The sequence below is a fragment of the Castor canadensis genome, chromosome 10 (assembly GCF_047511655.1).
Source record: "Castor canadensis chromosome 10, mCasCan1.hap1v2, whole genome shotgun sequence".
In the NCBI taxonomy this organism is placed as follows: Eukaryota; Metazoa; Chordata; class Mammalia; order Rodentia; family Castoridae; genus Castor; species Castor canadensis.
This window is the reverse complement of record NC_133395.1, coordinates 124,257,290-124,281,470: the sequence shown is the minus strand read 5'-3', so window position 1 is coordinate 124,281,470 and position 24,181 is coordinate 124,257,290. Positions and strand designations below refer to the sequence as shown.

Here is a 24,181-nt window from a genome sequence, read left to right as displayed (position 1 = left end):
ACACCTGGAAAATGGGTGCACGTTTGCTTTAAATTTACAAGGCTCTGCAGTTTGGGGAGGAGTGAATAAAGCTAGGGCCCAGACTGCACCAAAACGCAGTCTGGCTTTACCTGGCTAACCAACTTCAACTCCTCCCCTACCTCCCGCGTAGGGCCCGCGTCCGTATTCTCCCGCGACAACCTCCACGTCTCCTTTAAGAGGCGGGGGAAGCCCCTCCCTTTCTCCTCCCGGTCCCCCGCCCTTCACACCTTGGGTGGGAAAAGAAAGTGGGGGCGGGGTGGCCGGCTAGGCTGCGGGGGCGGGATCCTGTCGAGTGCTCCAATGGTTGTCGAGGCTGACCTCCGTGGACCCCGACAACCAATGAGCAGCGGGACGGGGCGTGGCGCAGCGCTCCTGCAAAGCATCCAACGTGGGCCTGCAGGCGGCCGCGGGGCGCCGAGTCGAGGGGGTGTGTGAGGGCCAGCGGCCGGGGGCGGGGCCTGGGGGACTGGCCCGGGCTGGACCGCCAGGAGGCTAGCTGCGAGCGGCTGATTGTTCGGCCGCGAGGTCCGTGGAGCTCTCGCTGTGCGGAGGAGCGGTGCGGAGCCGGACACTGCCCGCGCTCGCGCTCCGCTTGTGGCGCTGGGACAGCGAGGCGCACGGGGCCCTCCGAGCGCGTGGGTGGCCGTCCAGCCGTAGGGGGGCTACAGTTTTGCGCTGTGCTCCCAGAGGAAGATGCCCGTTGGCGCCGAGCTCAGGCTGCGAGACTGAACGCCTTCCTTCCAGCCGCGGCGGCTGCACAGCCCAAGGCCGGTGGCGGCAGCGGCACTTGGCGTGCGCCAGGACTGGGAAGCCGACCTAGAGTTCCGCGGGAGGACGAGGAGCACCAGCCCAGCACCCCTTCCTTGCCCGGGTCCGTGGGGTTCTCAGCGAGCGCGGGCGGGTCGGCCCGGATGGGCGAGGATTTCGCGGCCCCCGCCGGTCGCTGCGGAGCGGCCCGGGCACCGGGGGCCCGCTGAGCGCCGGAGCCGCGAGTGCGGCGACAACTTATGCCGGCGGCCATGCCCCGGCTCGCAGCCTAGTTCGGAGAGGAGCCCCCGCGGGTCCCCTCGCGCCTGGGACCGTCCGGGACCTCGCAGTACCCGCGCCCGGAGTTCGCAGCGCGCTCCAGACAAGATGGCGCGGCCGGTCCGGGGAGCGCTCGGGGCCCCGTGCCGCTCGTCTTGCCTTCTCCTGTGGCTGCTGCTGCTGCTGCTTTCGCTGAAGCCGGCGACGGCGGAGGCCGGCCCGCGGGCGCCCTGCGCGGCCGCCTGCACTTGCGCCGGGGACTCGCTGGATTGCAGTGGGCGAGGGCTGGCGACGCTGCCCGAGGACCTGCCCGCTTGGACGCGGAGCCTGTGAGTTCTACCTTTCCGCCCTCCCTGCTCCCCTGGGCGCTGTCACTGGGACGGGGCGGCGGGGGTTCTTGCTCGGGAAGGAGATGCGCCTTGAACTCTGTTTGGAGTCGAGCGTGCTGGAAGACTTGTCCGCGTGCGGTGGCCGCAGTGAGACCGTGCGCGCATGGGAGTCCGGAGCAGAGGGCGTGGGTGGTGATGGTGTGGGGGTCTGGACGTGAGCGATGGTGGGTCCTAGGCGTGTGGAGGCGAGCTGTTTGTGCAGGTTTGGAGGTGAGTGAGTGTGCGTGGTGAGGGTGATGGGTGTCTGGAGGTGAATAGTGGAGGTGAACGTATTTGTGCATGAGAAAGGTGCGGGGTGGGGAAGGAAATGTCTGAAGGAGAGTGAAGATACCTGTGTATGGAGTCTGGTCTTGTGTTTCTTTTCTCCTCCTGTAATCCAGCTCTTCGGTGTCTGAGCGCCTTGGTCTTCCAGTGGGTAATGAATGAAGGTGACTCTTGGCTCCAGTGTTCCACTTACATTATTTATTAGTGAGTGAGTGAGTGAGTGAGTGAGTGTGTGTGTGTGTGTGTGTAGTTGCCTTTTGATCCTTAGGACCTTGATGGCCTGACTTGGCTCTGGCTGGGGCAGAAGGCAGCCTTCCCAGGAGGACCCAGGAGTTAGGGGGCTTTGAGGGTTCTTGCAGATCTGTGGAGTTTTCCTTTTCCGCCTGGTTGGCATTTTAGGAACTGTGTTCCAGATCCTTCCTGTCTGTTCTCTAGGGCCTGTTGATGATCCAGTGGGGTGGGGCCCACCCTGGAGTTTCTCCTCCATAAATGGTGCAAATTAGTTTTGGAGTGATGCTGCTTCAGGAGAGGGTGCCAGAGCTTGGCTGATTTTAACAGTTTGTTTCACCCCAAAGAGACTCTTTTCCCTGCTGTCAGTATTTTGGTGGGACATTTCTTACAAGAGATTTGGCCTGGGTGGGAATGGGAAGGAAGACATACTAATGTAAACTTGGAGAAATAAAATAGTCTCTCTTACTTGTAAAAAATCTGGTTCGTGAGTCAAATCCTGTCCAGTTACTAGTAATTAGCATCTCTGTAGAACTACTGGTACCTTCCAGAAAAGGCCTAGCTTGAGTAATTCGATTCTCAGTTGAATAACTGGACATCTTTGCTAGAACATAGAAGAGTCACAGCAGTAACTTCAGGCATGACGTTCACAGTTTAAAAAAAGAGAAAATGTGTGACACAAGTTTTAACCAACACCTGTGGCTTGGGGAGCAGAAAATGTGATCTGAGTATCTGACTGCCATACAGGGAAGAAGTTAATTCCTTTCCAACATGAAGATGCCATGGTTCTCAGAATGAGGCACAGGTCTTTAGACTGGCCCACACAGAGCATTGCTGCCTGAGCTAGTATTACAGCGTTCTGAACTGGCCAGGTCCTCTTATCTCTGATTAGGCTTTCTCTTCAGTATCTGCTTCTGCTGTGGGATTCAGACATTCACTTGGTGGTGTGTGGTATTAGGGCCAGTTTTAACAGAGGCTGGGACCCTGTCAAGTACTGGAGCTGAAACCTAGTGCCCTTAGGATTTTATGTTGCTTGGGCAGTCTGTGGAATTGTGGTTTTTCCTTGACATACTTAGATTTTTTTTTTAATTGAATAGAACCACGTGTGCAGAATTAGAATAACTTCTCAAGTGTTCACCTGTTGGAAGAATGACTTGCAATGCCATGTGTCATTGCATTGCATGCCATGTGGCATTGTGGGGAAGGCACTTAGTTCCCAAGCTGTAACTTCCGGGAGAGGACAGAGTGTTCTCTTATTTGCACTTTCCTGTGGTCACAAGACCCACATTTCCTCGTCCTTTTTTGGAGCAGAACACACTGGTCATTTTTTAGGCTTTCTGTTGCTTAGAAGTGACATTTCACACAGCATAAGTACCTTTAAGATTACAGTCTCTTTTTACTCACATGTTTGATGATCAGTAAATACCAAACTGAGTGTTTTGAGCTTCAGGAGACTTGATTACATTGAATATGGTGTTAACTGATTAGATCTTAAGATTTGAGCAATGTGATTTCTGGTTAGTATGTGGCAACACAGCGTACAGTAAAAAAAAAAATGGATATCCTTTGAAAAATATTTGTGAAGTTGTTGTATTTCTGATTAAAGAGAAATCAAACATGTTCCCCCCCATCTTCAGATGTCCCAATTTAAATCATTAATTTTATTCTGAAATTTCCATGAAGATATTTCTGTGGCTTATATTCCTGGCTGTGATTCAACAACACATGAGTGAAGAAAGTTTCTGTATATAATATAACTGAGTTTATCTCCTCTAATTCCATTGTGTCTAGAGAATGCTTTGAGCTAGTTTATAAGCCTATGAACTAGATTTACTGCAGCCAGTTCAAACAATTTCGGGCTTGAGATAGCAGGGGACCTGTAGCTTTATGGGATTTTTTTTTTTCTTTTGTAAATAGTGCATCTGATTTTTGAGTTGCTCCAGACCTAGGATGAGGAAAGTACAACTTTTTGATAGTGAATATAAACGTAGTGTGAATTTAGGAAAATTGGGATGGTGCTGGTAGAGGGGGAAATAGGTTCCTTCCTAGGGTACCTGAGGATAACTTGGTCTGCACAGTAACTGAAAGTACTGGAGCCATAACTGAGTCTCTCATCCCATTACATAGGTGAGATTGGCCTGGTCCAACCAGCACATTCATAAATAGCACCAACCACTGCCAGGCCTTATTCCAGCTTCCCAGAACCCTAGAAGACTCTCAGCTTCTTAGGACTCAGATGTTTGCTTTCTTTGAAATTATTTTTGAGAGCATGGCTTCAGAAGCTGTTTAAGAGGTATTATTGAATGCAGTTTACCTTAGACTCTTACCTATGGCATAAATTTGAACGTTCTGAGAGCAAAATGGTGGCCTTTTGGGGTTGTGAGTGGGAAGGCAGTCAAGGACAAACACTGATTGTTACTCTCCTTGGAGGAAAGATGACCCTGACTTTCAAATTTTACAACTGTGCTCCAAGGCCCAGGTGTGCAGGGTGTTACGAATTAAGGGTTTGGAAATTACTTCCCATCCTGTTTATGCAAATTAATGACCAAATTCTTCCAGTACCTAAAGTAAGATTTTTTTTTTAAATGTATATAACTTCTAGGCGGTGTTTAAATATTCCCTTCTGTCCATTTGCCTTTTGTTTCCATATGACTTATGAAGAACTGGATTTTTTTAGGTTGTTAGGAATAGAGATTATTTATTTATTTATTTATTTTGCGATTGTGGGAATTAAATTCACAACCTTGTTCTACCACTGAGCCCAGCCGTAGGGAACGCTTTAAACATGGGGATTTGACAGAGAAAAATTTGAAAGGTGCAAGTGCTGAAGGTTTTAGAGTGTTTAACTTGAGCTCACAGTCCTTTACTTTGCAGCAAGCCTTGAAGGCTGGCCTCACTTTCCTCTTGATGGTGGAGAACTTACTTGTTGCTAGTTCTTTGATCCTTTTTTTTGAGTAAGAGGAGGTTTCTGGCAAATAATATTGTCTTGGTAAATAATATTGGTTCCCTTTAGAGAAAGGCATATTGTTTAAATCCTGCTAATATAAAATTACGGCCATAAAATACAATTTTTGAATACTGCAAAATTAGGAAATGTCTTCCCCCTCCCCCCCATCCATATAAGTTAACCCTGTATTGGCAGGAGTATGTATGTGTCTGAGCTGTTCCTACTCCCCTTTTCAAGGGTCTATTTTAAAACTGCATTTGGTTGCTAGATTTCACAAAGTGGACATTCGAGTGTGTACTGGCAGTAATTCTTGGAAACATCTTCAAAACGATGAGGAAAATGCAGTGTAGTGTTTTGAGAGCCAGTTCCTAGTGGCTGTTGGCCTGCCCCTGCTCTTCAGCTTCCTCCCCCAGGGTTAATTAGTTTGCCTAGGGTTCCCTGTGCAGCCTTTCAGACCAGTTGGGACAGCCTCTGGCTGACCTCTGGCCCTCAGACACCATGCTCACAATGACAGGGCCCCTCTCTCTTTCTGCAGAGGTGTCTCCTTTTCAGCATCCTCTCTTTCAGGGTAGGCGAATACCAGAGAGCACACCAGGGTTTATGTGACTTATGCACCTGGCCCAGTGTTGTGCACCTGTGAGATTAAGAGGCAGGCTAAAGTAGCCTGTGGTTATTTTAAAAATGACACCCATGGGAGAGGGAAATCCAGAAGAGGGGGATTCACTGAGTTGCAGTAAGCACTAAAAGATGTTATTGGCTGTACCAGAGTCTTCTTTGTTTTTTCCCCTTCATTTGTTTAAAACATAAAAAGGGTTCCTCTGATTTACCCCATAGGTTGAAGGACTTTAAGTTTCATGAGCAAGCCTAACTTTCAATTCCTTTTGAATGCACTTGGTGACATTTACTCACTGGGGACAGTTTCCTTCCTCAGCAACTGCAATTGGAAACCCTAGGGGTCTTTTAAAAGTGAGCAGGACCCTGGGCTGTGTTAATATTCAGAGCTGTTTACAATGGATGCAGTTTCAAAGGCTGAAGACATTGTGTAGAGACAGGAGGGAGGCAGGGCAGAGGAAAAAATTCCCAGGCAGAGGAGGGGAACTATCTGAAACTCTCAGATGTTTTCTGGCCTGTGGGAGGCTTAGGGATCATTAGTATTATTTTTTAATGACTTTAGCATAATATTCTGCCAGTGGGGGTCCATTCCCTCCAATTCAGCTCTTTAGTTCTTGCTGTGTGTCAGTAAAAAGTGGTTATCTTCTGTGTTTGTTTCAAGGAATCAGAATGAAACTCAAGATTTGTTCTTATCTCCTTTGCAAAGAAGTAGGACTTTGAAGACCGGAGGAGAAACTTTCTGTAAAAATTTCTCCTCTGGAGCCTGCATCTAATTTTTTGCCAAGAAACCTCATACACCTGCACAGTCTAGGGTTGCAGTCCAGACTGACCAAATAATTATAATGTAACTGGGGTGAATGATTTTCTTCTGAAGAATTTTATACATGGTCATTGTTACTAAGCAAAATGAATTGGTCAGTAAAGACTGCAGGAAATAATGAGAATTGCAATTTTTTTATGGGTCAAATTGGAAGTTGCCAATTTGTGTCCTTGTTTCTTTTCTCTTTTTTTTTTTGAGGGGTTATTCTCTGTGGTTTTTATCCTAGTACTTCTGAAATAGAGATTGTACACTTAATCTCCATTTTCCTGCCTTGAGTTCTTTATATCCTGTAAATGGGCATTTGTGCTAAGCATGGTGGTATACATCTGTAATCCCAGAAGTGGTGAGGTTGAGGCGGTAGGATCACGAATTGAGGCTGATTTGAGCTATATAGTGAGAGCTTGTCTCAAAAGAGCAAAAAAATTAATGAATGAGCACTTACTGCTCACTTAATTCCCTGGTCTCTGGTTGGGTGATTGAATGGGGCACAGGATGTATGAGGATGAAACTTTTACTCTGCTAAATATGTTGGTGCCATTGTTCCTAGTTGAGGGGGAGTCCACATGAAGCTCACATCCTTTACTGGGGAGTAGCGATGGAGAGATTGAAAGTTGTTTTTAGGGTCCATTCCTGGCACCTCCACTCTCCAGCTACACTTGTGATTCTAGCAAACCCCTTCATTGTACAGTGGGGATACAATGCTCTGTCTTACAGCTGCCAGGAAGAAAAAGTAGAGGATGCATGTGTGTAGCCCAGTTTCTCAATGTGGATCCATCCAGTTGATGATGATTCCAGAGCATATTTGAAAGCTAAGGCCTCAGTAGCTCAAATGTTGCATCCGTTTTCAAGCCCAATCTGTCCAAATTGGATTTCCTAGTGGTGAAGGCTTTCCTGGGAAAAGTTTACCTTTCTGATGTGAAGGAGTCTTTCGGGGTAGGAGGATAGCAGAGCTCACAGTCCAAGCAGTGTTCTCCCCTAGGAGTTTGGTGGTACACATTAGTGCCACAGTGTGCTTGGAAATCTCAGACGAATAGGCAGGAAGCTATAAACAGTTGCAGCAAATTATACAATTAGCAAAAATTATTGAAGTAGTTTTAAATCTATTCCAGTTGTACAAATACTGCTGACTATTTAGCATTGTTCTTTTGGGAAGAGGGGGTTGGAAAAGGCAGGCAAGTGAGAAGTCCTTAAACTAATCATTTTATCCTATTATTTCCTGAGATTTCATTGAAACTGAGCCCTATCAAGATGCAAGTAGTGCCTCTTGCTCAATAGCTTGGAAAAATGCAGGTGTGCTCTGCAGTGGGATTGGGTTACAGACTGTAGGGCCAGCTGCATCCTCACTGTACCCACTTCTTTTTGGAAAGACTTGAAGGAGGAGGACGTGGGAGGGGGGAACGGTTGTTGAGTTGTATGCAGAGAACACGTTTCATTTGTTTTGGTTTATTCACAATCGCATGGTAACTGGGGGGCACAGGCTGGGAACTCAGGGTCATTTGAGGAATCTGGCAAGGATGCTTCCTGAAAAGCAGATTACTGTTTGCTTTCACCCCTGGTGCACCTGTACCTGAGTCCCTTCCCCAGTGAATGGCCATGATTCGATTCACAACAGCCCTGCCCACATGAACGGCTATGATTGTTTGCACCTTTATTACTATTTAATCTAGCCTAATTAGTAAGGGCCCATTGTGCGAACAACCAATCCGTTCATCTCTGCAGGGCCTAACACATCCCAGCTTCCCTATGAACCAGGATGCGGGTTCTATTCACTACTGGTTCAGTTTGTTTTGGCAAAGAACAGTGTTCAGAGGGTTTTAAGAAAGCATGGCCTGTCCTCTTTAAGTGCTCTGCGTTGATTACTCTTTAAACTTGTGGTGCATAGGTCTCTAAACTTTTATGGTCTACAGGTTGAAAATGAATGAAATGAGTGAGGGTCTCTTCCCACTAGGAGAATTAGCTCCATGTTGAGAAGCAGTGGAGATAATAGAGCCTGCCTCCCTCCTTCCTTCCTTCTTTCCTTCCTTCTTTCCTCCCTGCCTCCCTCCCTCATTCCGTCCCTCCCTCCCTTTTTCCTTCTTTCCTTCGATGATTTAAAAAAAAAAACAAACCCTCAGAACTTTATCTTCTAAGACTCCTTTATGCTACCTTTAGAAAGTGTCTCCACCCCCCTTCCTGTCCTTTGCTCCTTCCAGTAATTTATAATTTGCAGTTCAAATAATTTACCGCTTATCTTGGTCAGAGCACACAAAGCACTGATAATTCTCTCTCCTGGATTACCTACTTGATGATAGTCTGTTAGATACAATGAGAAGGACTGAGCACTTTTGAACTGGGGGTTAGATAATCTTGCTTTGTTTCCAAATCTTACAGTTCCAGTGCTCTTTATCTGAAAGCATTTGTATCACAAGCATTAGCACTTTGGGCTGGGTAACAAGAAATTGACAGGCTGGCCTCTTCTGCCTCCAAACTACCAACTGATTGGAAAGAAGCCTGTTGCACATACAGCTGCTTTTTCCTGTGATCTGATGAGCTAAAAGTTAAGATTTTAAGATTTTTTTTTTTTTTAAATTTTGAGTTAGGGGAAATTTGATGTGCTGCCAGAAACTTTAAATAAACTTATTCCCTTCTCAATAAACAGTGTTTTTCTTATTTTTTTTTCCATAGAGAAAGGTAAACATGTATAAGAGTGGACAGAACAATGTAATAAACTATTAGCTGTCACCCAACTTCAACAGTCATCAACTCCTGGCATGTCTTGTTGAATCTATGCCCCAATACGTCTTCCATGTTTGTTTTTTTTTTTTTGGTTTTTTTTTTTGGTAGGACTAGGGTTTGAATTCAGGGCTTTGTCTATGCTTCTTGAGCCATACTTCCAGCCCTCCATTTTTTTTTAAAACTAAGTCCAAAGTGTATTATTTCCTCTGTAAATGTATAGGACTTAAAGAAAAATTAACTGCTTTTTTTGAGATCTAATTCACATATCGTACTAATCCCTAAAGGATGACTTAAGAAATGCATATTTGGAAAAAAAATTGGAGTTATTTTAAGTGTTTTCTCAAAGGGAATTTTGGTAAAGTATGTATTTACCTTACTGCATACATGCTGTGACACTCATTTATATGTTCTCAAAACACAGGGCTTTTTCCCCCCTTTTCTTTTGTGGGAGGTGTTTAGAAAGTTCTTTTGTCCTGAAATCCTTTGCCAGAATACTCAATTCTCTTTCTCCACATGGCCCTTAATTGGGAGGCTTCTACCAAGCTATTAATTGTTGATTAACATCCATTAGTGAATAAACGCTATTACATTGATCATTTTAAGATGATATTTCAGATTTTATTGTTTAATATAGGGATAATTAGCCATTGGTTATAGTTAAGTCTTGAGTCTGAATTGAGTTAGCTATTGTTTACTTTGTGAGGCCTGACCCTTCAGCTGTGTCTACTCTAGTCTGCTTTAAATAGAGTTAGAAGCACCCTGTAAGAAAATACTCAGAAAGCAAAGAACCAGGTTCCTGGAACCCTCTGTGCTTGATTTAAACTTCTCAGCATTGAAAATGCTTTTTCCAAGTAGCTGCTGAATGGTTTGTTTTGTGTTGTAGAAGTCCATAGTTTAATTTTCTGTTGCTTCTTACTCTGCTGGTTGGGATTTCCTTTAGAATAGGTTTCATGTTGGCAGCAGCTTAGTGAGGACTCTGAATGGGAGTTAGAAGTTTGGTAAGTTCCCTTCACTTTGCCATATATGTGGAATCATTTCCATATTCTGTCCGTGAAAATCTGATTCCAGGTAGATGCTAGAGTATTTGCTGATTTAAAACCTGCCCAACATGGTCAGTTTAAACTCATTGGCCTATTAAGCTTAGTTAGACTTACATGATATTTGATTAGATAACATTTATAGTAGCTTCTCTTTCCTAGAGTGGAAGCACATACCAAAGAGTTCAACAAAAATTTATGTACAGGAAAACTCGAGAGCTTCTGACTGTGCATTTAAGTTATACTTTGCAAATCTGGAGAACATTTCTTTTGTCTGATATCAGTAGCGTGGAACCTTGGTTCAGCATCATGCCTACATCTTTTCATTTTATTTGTAACTAAAATAATTTTTGTGTGTGTCTGCCATTTCCTCCCTCCACCTGGGCTGGTGTGAGTTTCTGGCACACAAGATCCTAGTGCTTGCAAAACTTTTATAAACAGCCAGAAGAACTCCTTGCTTCCAGGAAGTGGGCTGTTGATGCAACCATGATGGATGCAGAAGCCACTGCTCAAACGGGATGGGGTCTCCTCCTCCTTTGGAGGAGCCAAGATCCAGAGAGCAAAGTGAAATAAATGTTATATTTATAGCGATCAAGGGCTGCTTTGCTTGAAATTCCTCTGGCTGTTTTCTTGAATTTAGTGTCAGTATAGGACTGTTGGCCCTGGTTAGTTTGGCTTCATCAAGGCCTGTGCTTTTATCAAGAGAAAAATTAGGAACTCTTATAGGAGATTTTTGCATTCCTTCACATGGCCATGTGAAATAGTACTTAGAAATGATTAAATTAGATCAGGTGCAGTGACTCAAACCTGAATCCGAGCTACATGGGAGACAACCATCAGGATGATGGCTGTTCCAGGTGAACCCAGACAAAATGTTAGCAAGCCCACATCTCAACCAACAAACCGAGCATAGTGGCACATGCCTGTCTTCCCAGCTACAGAGGAGGTATAATAGGATCGCATTCCAGGCCAGCCTGGGCAAAAAAAGCAAGACTATCAAAGTAACTGAAGTAAAAAGGGAGGGGTGGGGGCTTGGCTGAAGCAGTCAAGCATCTGCCTAGCAAGCACGAAGCCCTGGGTTCAAACCCCAGTGCCACCAAAAAAAAAGACTATGTTATGGATAATCTTAAAATAAAGACTAGCTTGCCTCAAATGTTATTTACTTGGGGTCTAGGGAACTTTCTTGTATGTTCTTTAATTTTCTTGCCTTAAAAAAAAAAACTAAGTTCTTAAAAAGCTAAATCAAAGATGTAGTTTTCAGCTTTCATTGTTTTCTTCATGCCACAGGAGGAAAGGAGACCAGGCTGAGGCTCCCTTTTCTAAACGGCTTGTATATGAGAGCATGGTTTTTAGTACATGCTTTGCAGAAAGGAGCCCACATTTTTATTAAGTTTAAATGGGTTCTTGACTAAAGAGGGATAAAAACTATTGACCAAAAGGGAAGAGGTCAATTTTCTAAAGCTAGAAAGGTGGGAAATGTGTCAGAATGGGAAGAGAGCACATGGCTGGGTCTCAGGTGACTGGGGGCTTTGTCACAGCTCTGCTGCTGACTTACAGTATGGCCGTGGGCTGCTCACCTGATTTCTTGTCTATAAAGGGACGTGTGACTTCCAGAACTCCCTGTTTTCAGGTTTATGATTCCATTCTAATTGAAGCAAAAAGGGAGGGGATGAGCTTGCTGCTCATTGGGTTTACTGGTAAGTCTTGTAAATTGATGGTGTCTAAGATACTTATTTAAAATGACTCTCTGCATGCTTGGTGCTTCTGCGTGGAATGCTTTGGTGGACCTTTAGGTATCATTGCAGAGAAGCAAGTACTACACAAAGAAAGCACAGGTTGAACATTCTTAGTCTCAACATCTAAAAACCAAAATGCTTCAGAACCTTACATTTTTTTGAGTGCTGATGTGGTACCACAAGTGGAAAATTTCATATTGTGAAACTTTGTTTTTATGCACAAAAGTGTTAAAAATAGTGCATAAAATTGCCTTCAGGCTATGTGTATAAGGTGTATATGAATCAGAAATGAATTTCATGTTTAGACTTGGTTCCCATCCCCATAAATATTCCAAAATCCAGAAAAATTTGAGCTCTGAAACATTTTGGCCCTAAGCATTTCGGATAAGGGATTCTTAGCCTTGCGTCTTTTTCTCCTCTGGCTCAAAGAAAACCGTGATAGAAACTGGAAACTTTTTATCTTTGACTTAGCTTTTTTACAAACTTAGGTTTAGAGAAAAGGCAAATGAATTAAAGGCACATTTTCTGAAAGGCTCATTTCCTAGGACCTTTCTTAGGGCCACTGCTGGTGTCATCTCTCAAGCAGGCCTTCAGTGAATATTGGGGTGAGTGAAATTGTAGGCAATGCTGCTAAACTGCCCTGTGACAGATTCAGTAGCAGCAGTACCCACCACAAAGACAGTGCGCTATTGGTTATGCAAAGGATGCATTAGATTTCAGAGTAGCCTTCAGTCCTTTTAGCAGGGAACCCTCCCTTACGTACCTTTCAACGTGGACACTTAGCAGCTTAGTATGTATATCTTAGTGACTTCTTGCTCTAGATTGAAAGTCTCTCCCCCTTTTTTGGGGGTGGTGGTGGTGTCTAGTTTATACCAAAGGTTTGAATATCTAGATTTGCACAGGTTTCCTTTTGGTTCAACACTACTTTTTGAAAATCTTGATTCTCTGTCATAATTGGACTCTTTAAAGATTATCATGCAGAATCTAGAAGCTTTTATTTTCTGTGTTCTTCATTTCCACCTTTCTTTAACACAGAGTTTGCTGTTGCTTGCACTAGAAATTCTTGGGCTTTTTCCTTCCTTTCAGGAATTCTTTATCATATAAGTTTTCATAAGATGAAAACTTTTGGATTTTTTTTTCCTATTCTTTAGAACAAGTTCTTGGAACTTGGATCTTTGTTTGGGCACACAGCTAAAATACAGTAAAATTAGAAGTGCAATTAGTAATTTGGGATTTCTTGAGAGAAGTTTAACAAGAACTAGGTACTACTTTAGGACAAGAGCAAATAGTCAGCTGGGCACCAGTGGCTCATGCCTATAACCCTAGGTACTTGAGAGACTGAGATAGGAAGGATTGAAGTTTGAGTCCAGCCTGGGCATAAAGTTTGCAGAACCCCAACTCAGTTCTGAGCTGGGCTCCGTGGCTTGTGTCTGTTATCCCAAGTTACATATAGGCTGAGATTGGGAGAAACGAGGTTCCAGGACAGCCCAAGAAAAAAAATTTTGCAAGACCCCATCTCAACAGGAAAAGCTAGGCCTGGTGGTGCCTGCCTGTCATCCCAGCTACTGTAGGCAATGTAAAATAGACAGATCATGGTCCAGGCTGGCCTGGGCAAAAAGTGAGACCCTGTCTCCAAAATAATCAGAACAAAAATGGATGGGAGTGTGGCTTAAGCAGTAGAGCACCTGCTTAGCAAGCGTGAGGCCCTGATTTCTAATTCCAGTACCATACATACAAAAAAGAAACCCCAAAGATGATCTTTTACTGTTGTGCTTTTTTTGAGATCAAAATAGGACAAATAGTCTTCCTACCCTCCCATGAACCTCTTATATTAGTGTCAGTCATTCTGTCTGTTATTCACAGGACCTTCTTTTGGTGAGTTTATCATTTATGTCTAGTTCTCTGCCAGAGGATTCTCAGTCTATCATCTGATTAAGTAATTTTTGTACATCTGTTTTTTTGTCTAGTTAGACTTGAAAGCCATAGGTGCTGTTCAATTTCATGTCCCTAGGAGTCCTTAAAGATGATCTGTTTGTTGCCTCATGACTTTGTGTCTTGGGCATGACTTTCTGGGCAGACAGAATATCATGGTTTCCTTGTTTCTTCAAGGGGTTCTGAAGTTCCCCCTCAAGTGTGATTATTCCTCTTTGACCTGTGTGGAATACTTAACAGAAGTGTGTTTGGAATTCAGATATGAGTAAGGGCCAGTCTTCTTTGTGCTGAGGATCTGTGCTTCCCTTATAAGCTGGTGGATGGGCAAAGGGATAAACTCAGTCTTGCTTTATTTGCTAGTAAGCCTCACAGCATAGACCCTCAGTGAGAAGTCACGGCTTGTGGCTCATCAGACTCCATATGTCAAAACTTTTGAAGAGAAAATTTAACTTACAACAAAAATTGTGGATGGTCCCTCCCTTCCTTCTTAGTTTCTACTTTCTGCTTGAGAACCACTTCAAAGAATCAGATGTGTTGGTGCCAGAGCTGTGCAGTTATTGCTGAAAGAATTTGGAAATGTAATTGAAAACAAACTTGGTTGAGCAAAGCAGATCTAGGCAAGTTGTGACTTTGAGGGAGAAGGGAATTCCAAGTTTTTCCTCTATTTGGAGCTGATGTCTCAGAACACTTGTTCTGTGAGATGAATCATCTGTGAATTCTACATCTGGGAGTTATATATTGGGAAATGGCATTCTTTTTAAATGTAGAAGAGACATAAAAGCTTAAAGTTACAGTGTAGTTGGAAAATTCTAGTCATAGTTAAAAAAAATTAGTATTGAGGTGAAATTGGCAGTGATTAGACATGAGATTATGATACCTAAAATAGACATGTCCATGTATGGAAAGTGATATCACAGCCATACTTATATTTGGGACCCCTGCCCTTTGTTTGAGACAGATGACATTTAAAGATATGTCATAAGCACCAGCTAATTAGAGTCACTAGTTAAGGCAAAAGTGATGTAAGAGTCTGAATTTATTTAAGCATTTGTTTTGAGCTCTTTAAGTTCAGGCTCTGAACTTAAAAGCCCAGAACAATTCCATGTTTCAAGGTACTTAGAGGGACATAATTTTGTGACTTCATCCTTTGAGGTCCTTTATTCCACATGTCTGATTATGAGGGGGTGGGGACTTGGATGGGGGTGGGGCAGTCATGTTGTTATGTGGCTCAGTGGTAAGAATGGCACCTCTAGAGTCTGCCTGCCTGGGTCACCTTGGGCAGTGTACTTAGCTGCCTGAGTGCCCACCTCACTAAGCTGTTATGAGGACAAAAATAAAGTACCTCAGAAATTGTAGAATAGAGCCTAACACATAGCAGAGGCTTGAGGAAGATTACTATTACAATTGTAGCGGTACTAGCAGTTCACATTTTACAACAGGATGCACCTATGTTAGCTCATGTGATCATTATACTAGCCCTGTGCTGTCTCATGCACAAAGTCTAGAGTGGTTGAATGACTTACCAGGGTCTAGCATTTGCCAGAGTTAGAACACAAACCTTCATGTCATGGTTGTATATACAAAGACTACTAAAGGACTAGTCCTGCCTCTCCTTGCCTCTCTTTCAAGTCTGAATTCCTTGAGGCCAGTCATCTGTCCAACTCTTTGGTGGCTGGGAGCACCTAGCACAGTTTTGACCATACAGCTGGTGCTCTATTAATGGTGTCTTGAATGTGATTTTGAAGAGCACGCTTCTTCGTTGGTAGGCTTGTGTGTCAAAATCCATTTTTGGTTTGGCTGTTTGGTGAAGGGGGTGGTAGCATGCACATATGTCTTGCCATCTGTTGTTTATTGTTTCTGTTAGATTGTGGTTTGTGTTCCTTTTCCATGTTTCTTTGGTTTCTGGAGCAACTGCGAATATTATATGCTTGGGGATCAAAAAAAGTAAACTATTTATAAACAGTAAAGTATCCTTGGGTTTGGAAAGTGTTTTTCTCAAATGCGTGTATATTTGGTGGCTTTATTATAATCTCACTGATGTATCATTAGACAGCTTGCAGAATGAGGCACATCTAAAAGATGGGCAAGTCATAGTCCAGTCTTGTGTAACCAGCTCACAAACAGCCTTGGTGATAAGGCCCTGGTGTTAACGCTGACTCTAGTGGTGTATTTTTAACTCAAGAACATATAAACAGTTTAGCCTGCTGTTGGAGTTTATACTCCGCCTGAAATCCTTGGCATGTCTTGGGTTGGGTGGTGCTGGGAGAATGCTGTGGCCACCAGTGACCCACTGGCCCCCCCTTTCATTTTTTATTAAAGAAATACAGCAGAGAAATGGAAGGGAGGGAGGGGAGGGAGGAAGGAAATGGTCAGTGATTTTGTGTGATAAATTTTATGTTAAACTTTTGTATTCTTTCTCTGCTATGTTATGTAGACTTTAGAGAGGAGAGCTTTTCTATAAATCTTTTCTGGCCTTCCCTTCTCAGCCACAGGGGTCTTTGCAGAGTCACAAATTTTTTTTTAGAACACATGAGTCCTGAGGTGACTGTCTACTCACCTCTCAGCTTCATGTCACCTTCCTACTTGGTTTCATCTGCCTGGGCTATCATGGGGGGGCCTTTTCTAGACTATACTGCCCATGTCCTGTGTACCTCACCTGGAGTTCCCTCTGTTTGGAGAAAGGTTCTTCCATCTTTGTCTTGCAGACTCCTTAGGTCCATCTTAAGTGCCTTTCCCCAGGAAACCATTGCTGATGTTCTTTTTAGCTTGGAGTCTCATGCAGATGATTTGTAGGTACTTTATACAGACATTTCAGATGATTATTTGATTAATGGTTCCCCTATTCATCTGTAAACTCCCTGAAAGCAGAGACTGGCTTTGTTTCTGATCTACCATCATTTTCCCAGAATCTAGCACTAACCCTGGGACATACAAAATGCTCAGTGTAGATGCTGATAAAAGACATTGTTGTTCTTTCTATATAGTTCTGCAAATCCTATGGTAATAATTTTCTCAAGCGAGTAGAATGATTTAGACCTCCCAAGGCTCATGTGTCTGTCCATTTCCTAATCAACCTTGTTTGTTTGGTATAGTCTTCTCCATCTCCCATCAAAATATTCATGTTGAAAAACTTAGAAGAATGGAAAAGATTCTAATAGATAGTACCAGATTTTAAAAGATGACAGGCAGGCTGGCAGTCTTTTTATTCCCTCATAATTTTTTTGCTTTTGTTTTCGAACAGGGTCTCTATATGTAGCCCATGCTGACCTTGCATTCATGCTCTTATTTTAGCCTCCAGAGTACGGGGCTTACAGGTGCACAGCACTACGTCCAGCAGTCCCTCTGAACTTTAGGAAGGTGGCTTTTAGATCCCGTGTGCACTATATTCACTGAAATTCCTTTTCAGTGCAAGTACTGCAGATGCTGTGTCTCCCACGTGGGGTCCCTGGGTGCTGCTTCCATGCTGGATCTTCGGTGGATTCCTTGGCAGGTGGGCTAGACACCTCTGAGTTGTGTTTGGCCAAGGTGTTCTCTGTGCATCTCCCAGCTGTTGACATGGTCTCTCATTTGCTCTTTTGCTGGAGCCCCATTGTGGAGTCTGCTTTGGGGAGGGTTACTTCTCACATAGACCAAGGCTGTCTAGACACCCTTCCCCTTGTGGTTATTCTGCACAGTTTATGCTGAGCACTCGCCAGGCAGCTGGTTTTGGTTGTTTGGGCTCTGAGTTACTTTGCTAAGACCTCTACATTGACAAAAACAATGACCAGGCCAAGGTGGTTTCTCTTCCTTTTTGCTATTGGCAGAGGGAATGACTGTTCTCCTCACCAGAGGGAGTTGTTAGAGCACTCAGGGCAGGTTACCACACCCTCAGCGGACACCGTGAAAGTAATAGCACAGATTTATAGGAACGTCTATAGCAGAGGGCTAAGGGAAGATAGATTTCTAAATATGGTACATTTTTGTGTGGACCCCAGGTGTGAGGCTTCAGCCCCCTGTACATCCTCAAACCAATAGGTTCTCCCTGCCTGGAAGAAGGTTCATTGATGATCCAGCTTGGTATGGGTCTTCTCTGGGCAGTTTCTCAGAGATGCTAACAAAGGGCAGTTGGAAGCCGTGTTCTGCCTGTGAGCTCAGCCTCAGATGATGATTTTATTGGTTATTACTGAGGTTTTGGCTTCAATTCTCAGGGCAGGCCTTTTTGTACCTGGTGAGCTACACTAGTTTGGGAGGGGAAAGGGAGAGCTACTTTATGAGGAGGCTTTGACTTATTGATCTGTTAGCCTAGTTACCACATATTTAATTACTTTTAATTTATGTGGTGATAAATGTCAGGCATTAGTGAATAAGGAAACTGCAAAAGAAAAAAGAATAACTGACCTCATTTTCCAATGGTAAATACCATCAAGTGATGGTATGCATTTGTAGTAATAGCTGCATTTCGATACCTCTTTCAGGTTATATTTGGAAGACTCAATATCATGAATATTTTCTCTAGGTTTAAACTTTTTAAAAAGTATGGCTTAATTCATAATTAAACTTACCCTATTATTGGCAGTCAAGTTTTCCCCCTAAACTTTGTTAGACCTGCTTTTATCCATAAATGTTTATGCAGTTATTTCCTTAGGTTGAGTTACTAAGTCCAGAGTGCTCTGGGTACGCAAATTCTTAAGATTTTTGGTACCAGTTCCCATAAGAAAGAGGCTACCAGTTTATATGGGAGCTTGTGCCTGTGTTTCTCACACACTTATAAGCATGAGATGCTGCTTTTTATTCCTGTAACCATGTACCAATTTAATACATCAGAATTGCCTTGCATTTTAAAAAAAAAATTTCTTTTTTTTGGTGGCACTGGGATTTGAACTGAGGGCCAGGCACTTTTACCACTTGAGCCACTCCACCAGCTCTGCCTTGGATTTTTTGATTTGTATTTCTTTGGATGATAAGGCTGAACACTTTTCATGGGTTACTCACAGACATTTCCTTTATGAGTTTTCTTCCTGTTTTGATGCTGAGTCCAATAAATTACCTTGGTATCCTCAACTGTGGATTTGGGCTTGAGTACAAATCCATAGGTGTAGGACCAGAGCTGGTGTGTTTCTGAAAGAACACAGGTGTAATTACATAGAAAACTGTGCTCACTATGGGCATGACATAAGGTTTGCTTCTGAACCAGGACATGCTTTTATGTTGTTCTTAAACCCACTTTGCATTTGTGTTCTGGATGGCTGTTGTTGCAGTGCTCCGTGAGTTCCAGGGTGCTACAGGCTCTGCAGAGCCCACTCAGCCCGCCTGTGCCTTGGCTGCCCTGTCTGTGGCCATTGTGCCTGGTACCTACAGCTGGTAGGAATCAGAGCAGATTAGCGTGGCTGAGAACCCTTCAGGAACAGCTTCCAGCAAATGGAAATTATTTTAAAACAAATTGATGTGGTTTTTCTGTCAAACCTACTTGGAGCATAAACAAGGTTGGACTGTAAGCTGCTTCCCTTCCAGACGAGCCCATGTTTAGAATGTGGCTTTCAGCAAAGTAAACATGGTCTCGAAAGTGAGTTGTCATTGTGTGTGTCTGATTTGAAAAGTAAAAGTAGTGAACTGAAACAGCATTCTTAGAGACAGTTCTGATATTGTGTAAGACACTGCTGCTTGTTCAGTTGTCTTCCTGCTGCAGAGATCACTACTTCCTGCAAAGGTTTTAGAGGAGTCATTTAGTGCTGAAAGCATTAAGGGGAAAGAAATACCAGATCAATTCCTGTGGTGAGATAACTTTTCCTTTTGCCCCTTTGCCATGTGGGAATATCAAAAACTTCTTGTGAAATACTTAACTCTGTGAATGTGTGTGTGTGTGTGTGTGTGTGTGTGTGCGCAAACTTGTACATATGCACACTCCCAGATTCTCTGGGCTGTGTGAATTTGAATTCTCTGCCAGGTTCAAGGTGGCTCCCCCACCCTACGGACAATGTCAGCTTTATTAAACTGGCCACAGCCTCCCTAGAAGACGAAACAATGCTTTTAATGTTGTGATTATATATTAATGAACAACCAGGCCAAGGGGCACTTGCCAAAAAAGCTACAAAGTGAGAAAGCCACCAATATCACAGTGAACTTTGCACTCTCAAAAGTGTGAATGATGCTGGGTGAAAGGAGTTTATTGCACAAGAGAAGCAAGTGGAATCTCTTTGATGTTGGCTAGCATCCTGGCTCTATTACTCTGGGTCTTCTCAGCTAACTACATCTTTGCTGGCCAGGGCAGTGCTGAGGTGCAGTACCTGGGGTATAGCGGGACCTGCCCCAACCTTGAAGGGCCAGCATACTTGTGCAGAGGGAACTACTGGCCACTTACGTTCGTTTTCTGTCAGCTTTAACACATTTTAATGTCACACTGAAACATATAGTCAGTTATACCTCCCCACTCTTCCTCTGGAAGGATGTTTCCAGAAACAGCATGCTATTATTTTAAAATCTTCCTGTCCCATCCACAGAAAGGGGTTAGATCCTAATCTTAATCTAAATAATATTTTCTCCCCATTGTGTTGACATTTCCTCCTGCCTTCTGACTTATTCTTAATTTTTGAATGGCTGGCCATTGGGAACCCTGCTTTCCACAGCCTTATTAAATAATTACTCAAATGAAGAAAAAAAGTTGCTCTTTCGAAATCCTGAGAATTTGTTTTCTGCTGGAGGATAAACTCCAGCTGAGTGTTTCCGCCTCTGTGGATTCACAGGCAGAGTGTGGTAGTGAGCCTGTTCTTTTCAGGAAGCAGAAAGGAGGAGTTGGGGGAGGGATTGTTGACAGTGGCTTCATGGTTCTGCCTTTATCCTAAATGTGGATATTTTGGCCTCTATTTCTTTTACCTTCTACCATTTAAAAGGTTATTTCTTCATTTTTGTGCACAGAGCAGCAAGGTAGCATTTTTAGTTTGGAATTTTGAGAGCCTGCTAAGGCCGCAGGGCTTTTTTTTCTTTTTTTAAATAATATTTTATTGAGATACAATTTAAATACCACAGTCATTTTTAAAAATATATATTCATAGTCACGAAGACATCACCACTAATTTCAGAACCTTTTTATACCTGACAACAAAACACTGTACCTATTACTAGTCCCTGCCCATTACTCGTCCCTGCCCATTACTCCTCCTTTTCATCCCCTGGCAGCATCTGTCTTCTGTGTCTGTGGATTTGACTATTGTAGGCATTTCATATAAAGGGAAGCACACAGTTTGTGGCCCTTTGTGCCCAGCTTTTTTTTACTTTGTGTAATGTTTTCAAGGGTCTTCCATGTGTAGTGTGTATCAGTCCTTCATTTCTTTTTATATCTGAATAACATGTTGGATATGCTACATTTTGTTTTATCCATTTGTTGGTTGGTAGACTTGGGGTTATTTCTTGGCTGTTATGATAATGCTGTTCTTTGTGCAGTTTTCTCCCTGCGTTTTCAGTTCTCTTGAATATACTAAGAGTGGAATTTCTGGGTCACATGGTAACTCTGTTTAACTTTATGAGAAACCCCTAGACTGTTTTCTGGAGAGGCTGTGTGCACCATTTTGCACTGTATGAAGGTTCTCATTTCTCCACAACCTTGCCGATACTTAGTGTTACCTGTTGTTTTTATTTTAGCCATCCTAGTGGATAGGAAGTGGTTTTGATTTGGATTTCCCTAATGACACTGAGCATCTTTTCATGTGCTTGTTGACCATCTCCGTATCTTCTTTAGAGAATTGTCTGCTTAGATTCTTTTGCCCATGTTTTAATTGGAGCATTTGTTGTTTGCTTGGTCGGTTGTAGGTATAGTACCTTTCAAAAAGAGACAAATTAGTACAATTTAAGATGGTTTGGGGTATTCCCTAGGTAGTGGTGCTCTTCTCTAGCTTGTCTTCCTTGGTAAGAATTTCGTTTTTAAGGATTGTAAGAATGGAGATCTGAGGGAAACATAAGAGATGCTCTTAACTAACAATGGAGTTATATTCCAGTAACCCATGGAAAGTTGGTAATATATCTGACCTGAGCATTGTAGATTAGCAACACCATGCATGTGGAGTGTTGGTTGCTGGGAACTATGGCTTGCTGTTGCAGCCCAGCATCAAGAGTGAGGATTGGACAGCATATTGCTAGCCTGGGAAAAGATCACAGTTCACAATTTCAGGTGCAGTTTCTAATGAATGCATCTGGCTGTTGAACCATGGTAAAGTTAAAAAAGTGGTTAAATGGAGCCATCCTAAATTAATAACTGTCCATACTTGCCTGGTCACTTGCCGCTTGTTTATAAATCCTAAGAGAATCAGTAAACGTGGCAAGAAACAGCAGTGGTTATTGCAGTGAGTTCATATTCCAGAATCAATAGGGGAGTTTATCAGTGATTGCCACTAGAATAGAATTCAAGGATTTACTTTCCTGTTACCTAAGGAAATTTGCTATGCATATGCATTTATAACTGGGTCTGACCATTTTCTCTGTATTTCCTCTGCTCTGGAGCAAGCCTGCTTTGCAGACTGAGCTTTGCAGCTATAAATTAGAAATGCAGTGCTAAGGCAGTCCAAATGCAGGCAGGATAATTGCTCTGGACAGGTTACAATAGGGAGGTGTGAAGTGCTTGGTGGAGACCGGAACTGGGGAAGGGACAACATATTGAACTTGAGCGGCTGCAGGGTGGTTGGCTGACACAGCTAATTGAAAACTGTGGCCCTGGTGGCTTTTAATGGGAAAGGAAGCCAAGGCCTCCTAACGGTTCTTTAAAACAAGAAACGAGAGGGAAAGTGGCTCACTGAGTGACTCAGGAGGTTAGTACTGAATCTCTGTTAGCATTTAGAACTTCAGGCCTGGTGCAGGCAATCAGCCCCTCTGTTTTTGTTTTTAGTTTCCTGCTCCTTACTTCTGTTCTAGAAGAACTGAGTAAACAGAGGGGGGATTTTTGGGTGGCGGTGGTAAGCTTGCAAGAAGGCCTCCAGATACAATTTGAAAGATCACTGACAGCCCTATCCTCAGAGAACCAAAGCAGTGAGGTTGATTGGTCACTGAGCTCACTGGACTGACCTCTCTAGGCAGGTTTCATAATAGTTACACATTGGCCCTTGGTTAGACCTTTAGGTAGCCAGTAGGCATTTTTAGGCTCCTGAATAGGCTGTATGGTGTTTTGGATGGGGAATCTTTAAAAGCTACAGGGACATTGCTTTGCAATGTTAAGTGTGAGAGCCCCATCCTAGAAGGTACGCTGGCGTTAGCTTAGCTGTATGGCCTTGTGGTCCAAGTCCTTGCATCCTTGCTGTCCTTTGTAGTTGCTTAATACCAGGGGCTTTCTGAGCTCTGGCCCACCTAGGACTGGGTGGTTTCCTCAGTAGCCAAACTTTTCCTCTGTGGGATCCTTGCCTCTGCCCTCAATGGTGTGCCTGGTACTTCCCCCTCAGATCCCAAGGTTAACTTCCTTTCAGAGAGGCCATGCCAGAACACCTAGGTGCAAGAATGGCCACTGTCTTGTGCCACGATGGCCTTTGGAACATACCTCTGTTTCCTGCCTCGCGATGTCTTTCCCCTCTGATTGCAAACTCCTTGAAGGCAGTGCTGGCCTTACTGACCTGTGTGGCCCTGGAGTCCAGCACCACTCCTGGCACATATAGGTGCTTTAACACTTGTGTGTTCACTCATTTCCCAACCAACTGTGCCTGACCCTGGGCCTTGCTGCTGTGTTTTCTTATCCAGGACACTGTTTTCTCCTGTCCTTCAAATGCCTGCGCACAGCACACGTAGAGATAACCATGAGCTGACGGTCGTACAGATCTGTTCTTTTGGTTAGTTCCTATTTTCAGCTGTGCTAAGATAAAATGCACAGCTTTACCCATTTTCAGGACCACCTGTACGCACTGACATTAGTTGTTGATTAAAAACAAAACCAAAACTAAAACCTGGACCCATTTCCATTTATTCCAAACTCCATGCAATGACTTCCAGAAAGTCCTTTCAAAGGCATGATATGAGAGGCGTGGAGATGGTGGAGGTGATAGGATCTTCCGTGAGGTGTTTGGTGGTTAATGTGTAACCTCTTTAACAAGGCTCAGGTGTACCTTTATGTGGCCTTGCAACTGTTGTGGAATCATAAACCCACACTGGGCATCATGGTTTGTAGTAAGGCTTTGCAGTTGACTCATACCATCAGGTTTAATTTCCTTTGATTGAAACAACGCTAGTGACTAGTAAGCTTCCTGCCCAGCGGCAGGTTGGAGACACTCAGATAGCGGCTGGAGAGTGTATTTTTAGATTCTCTCTCCCTTAACTTATCCCCAGTACACATACACACAGTTTTAGGTTTCTTGTTCTGACTGTCGTATCTCCTTGAAAAATGAGGGAAAGTGAAGTTGAGTGAGACTAAGAAAGAGAGGTAGAGAAGACAAGGTCTGAACAGAGAAGGGAAGATGGGACGGGGTGCTGAGGAGCCATGGTGTGCCTGTGGTAAGACTGTCTGGTTT

General features: G+C 43.6%; 1 protein-coding gene across 2 annotated transcripts in view; it reads left to right on the top strand.

Annotated features, from left to right (window-relative positions):
• The first annotated feature begins 1,151 nt into the window (after positions 1-1,151).
• Lrig1 (leucine rich repeats and immunoglobulin like domains 1) overlaps positions 1,152-24,181 on the top strand; it is a 108,380-nt gene continuing 85,350 nt past the window's right edge. For both annotated transcript variants that reach the window (XM_074044170.1, XM_074044169.1), the window contains exon 1: positions 1,152-1,376. In XM_074044170.1, the coding sequence (XP_073900271.1) occupies positions 1,156-1,376 (221 nt within the window). In that variant the 5' untranslated portion in view covers positions 1,152-1,155. The remainder of the gene's footprint in view (positions 1,377-24,181) is intronic.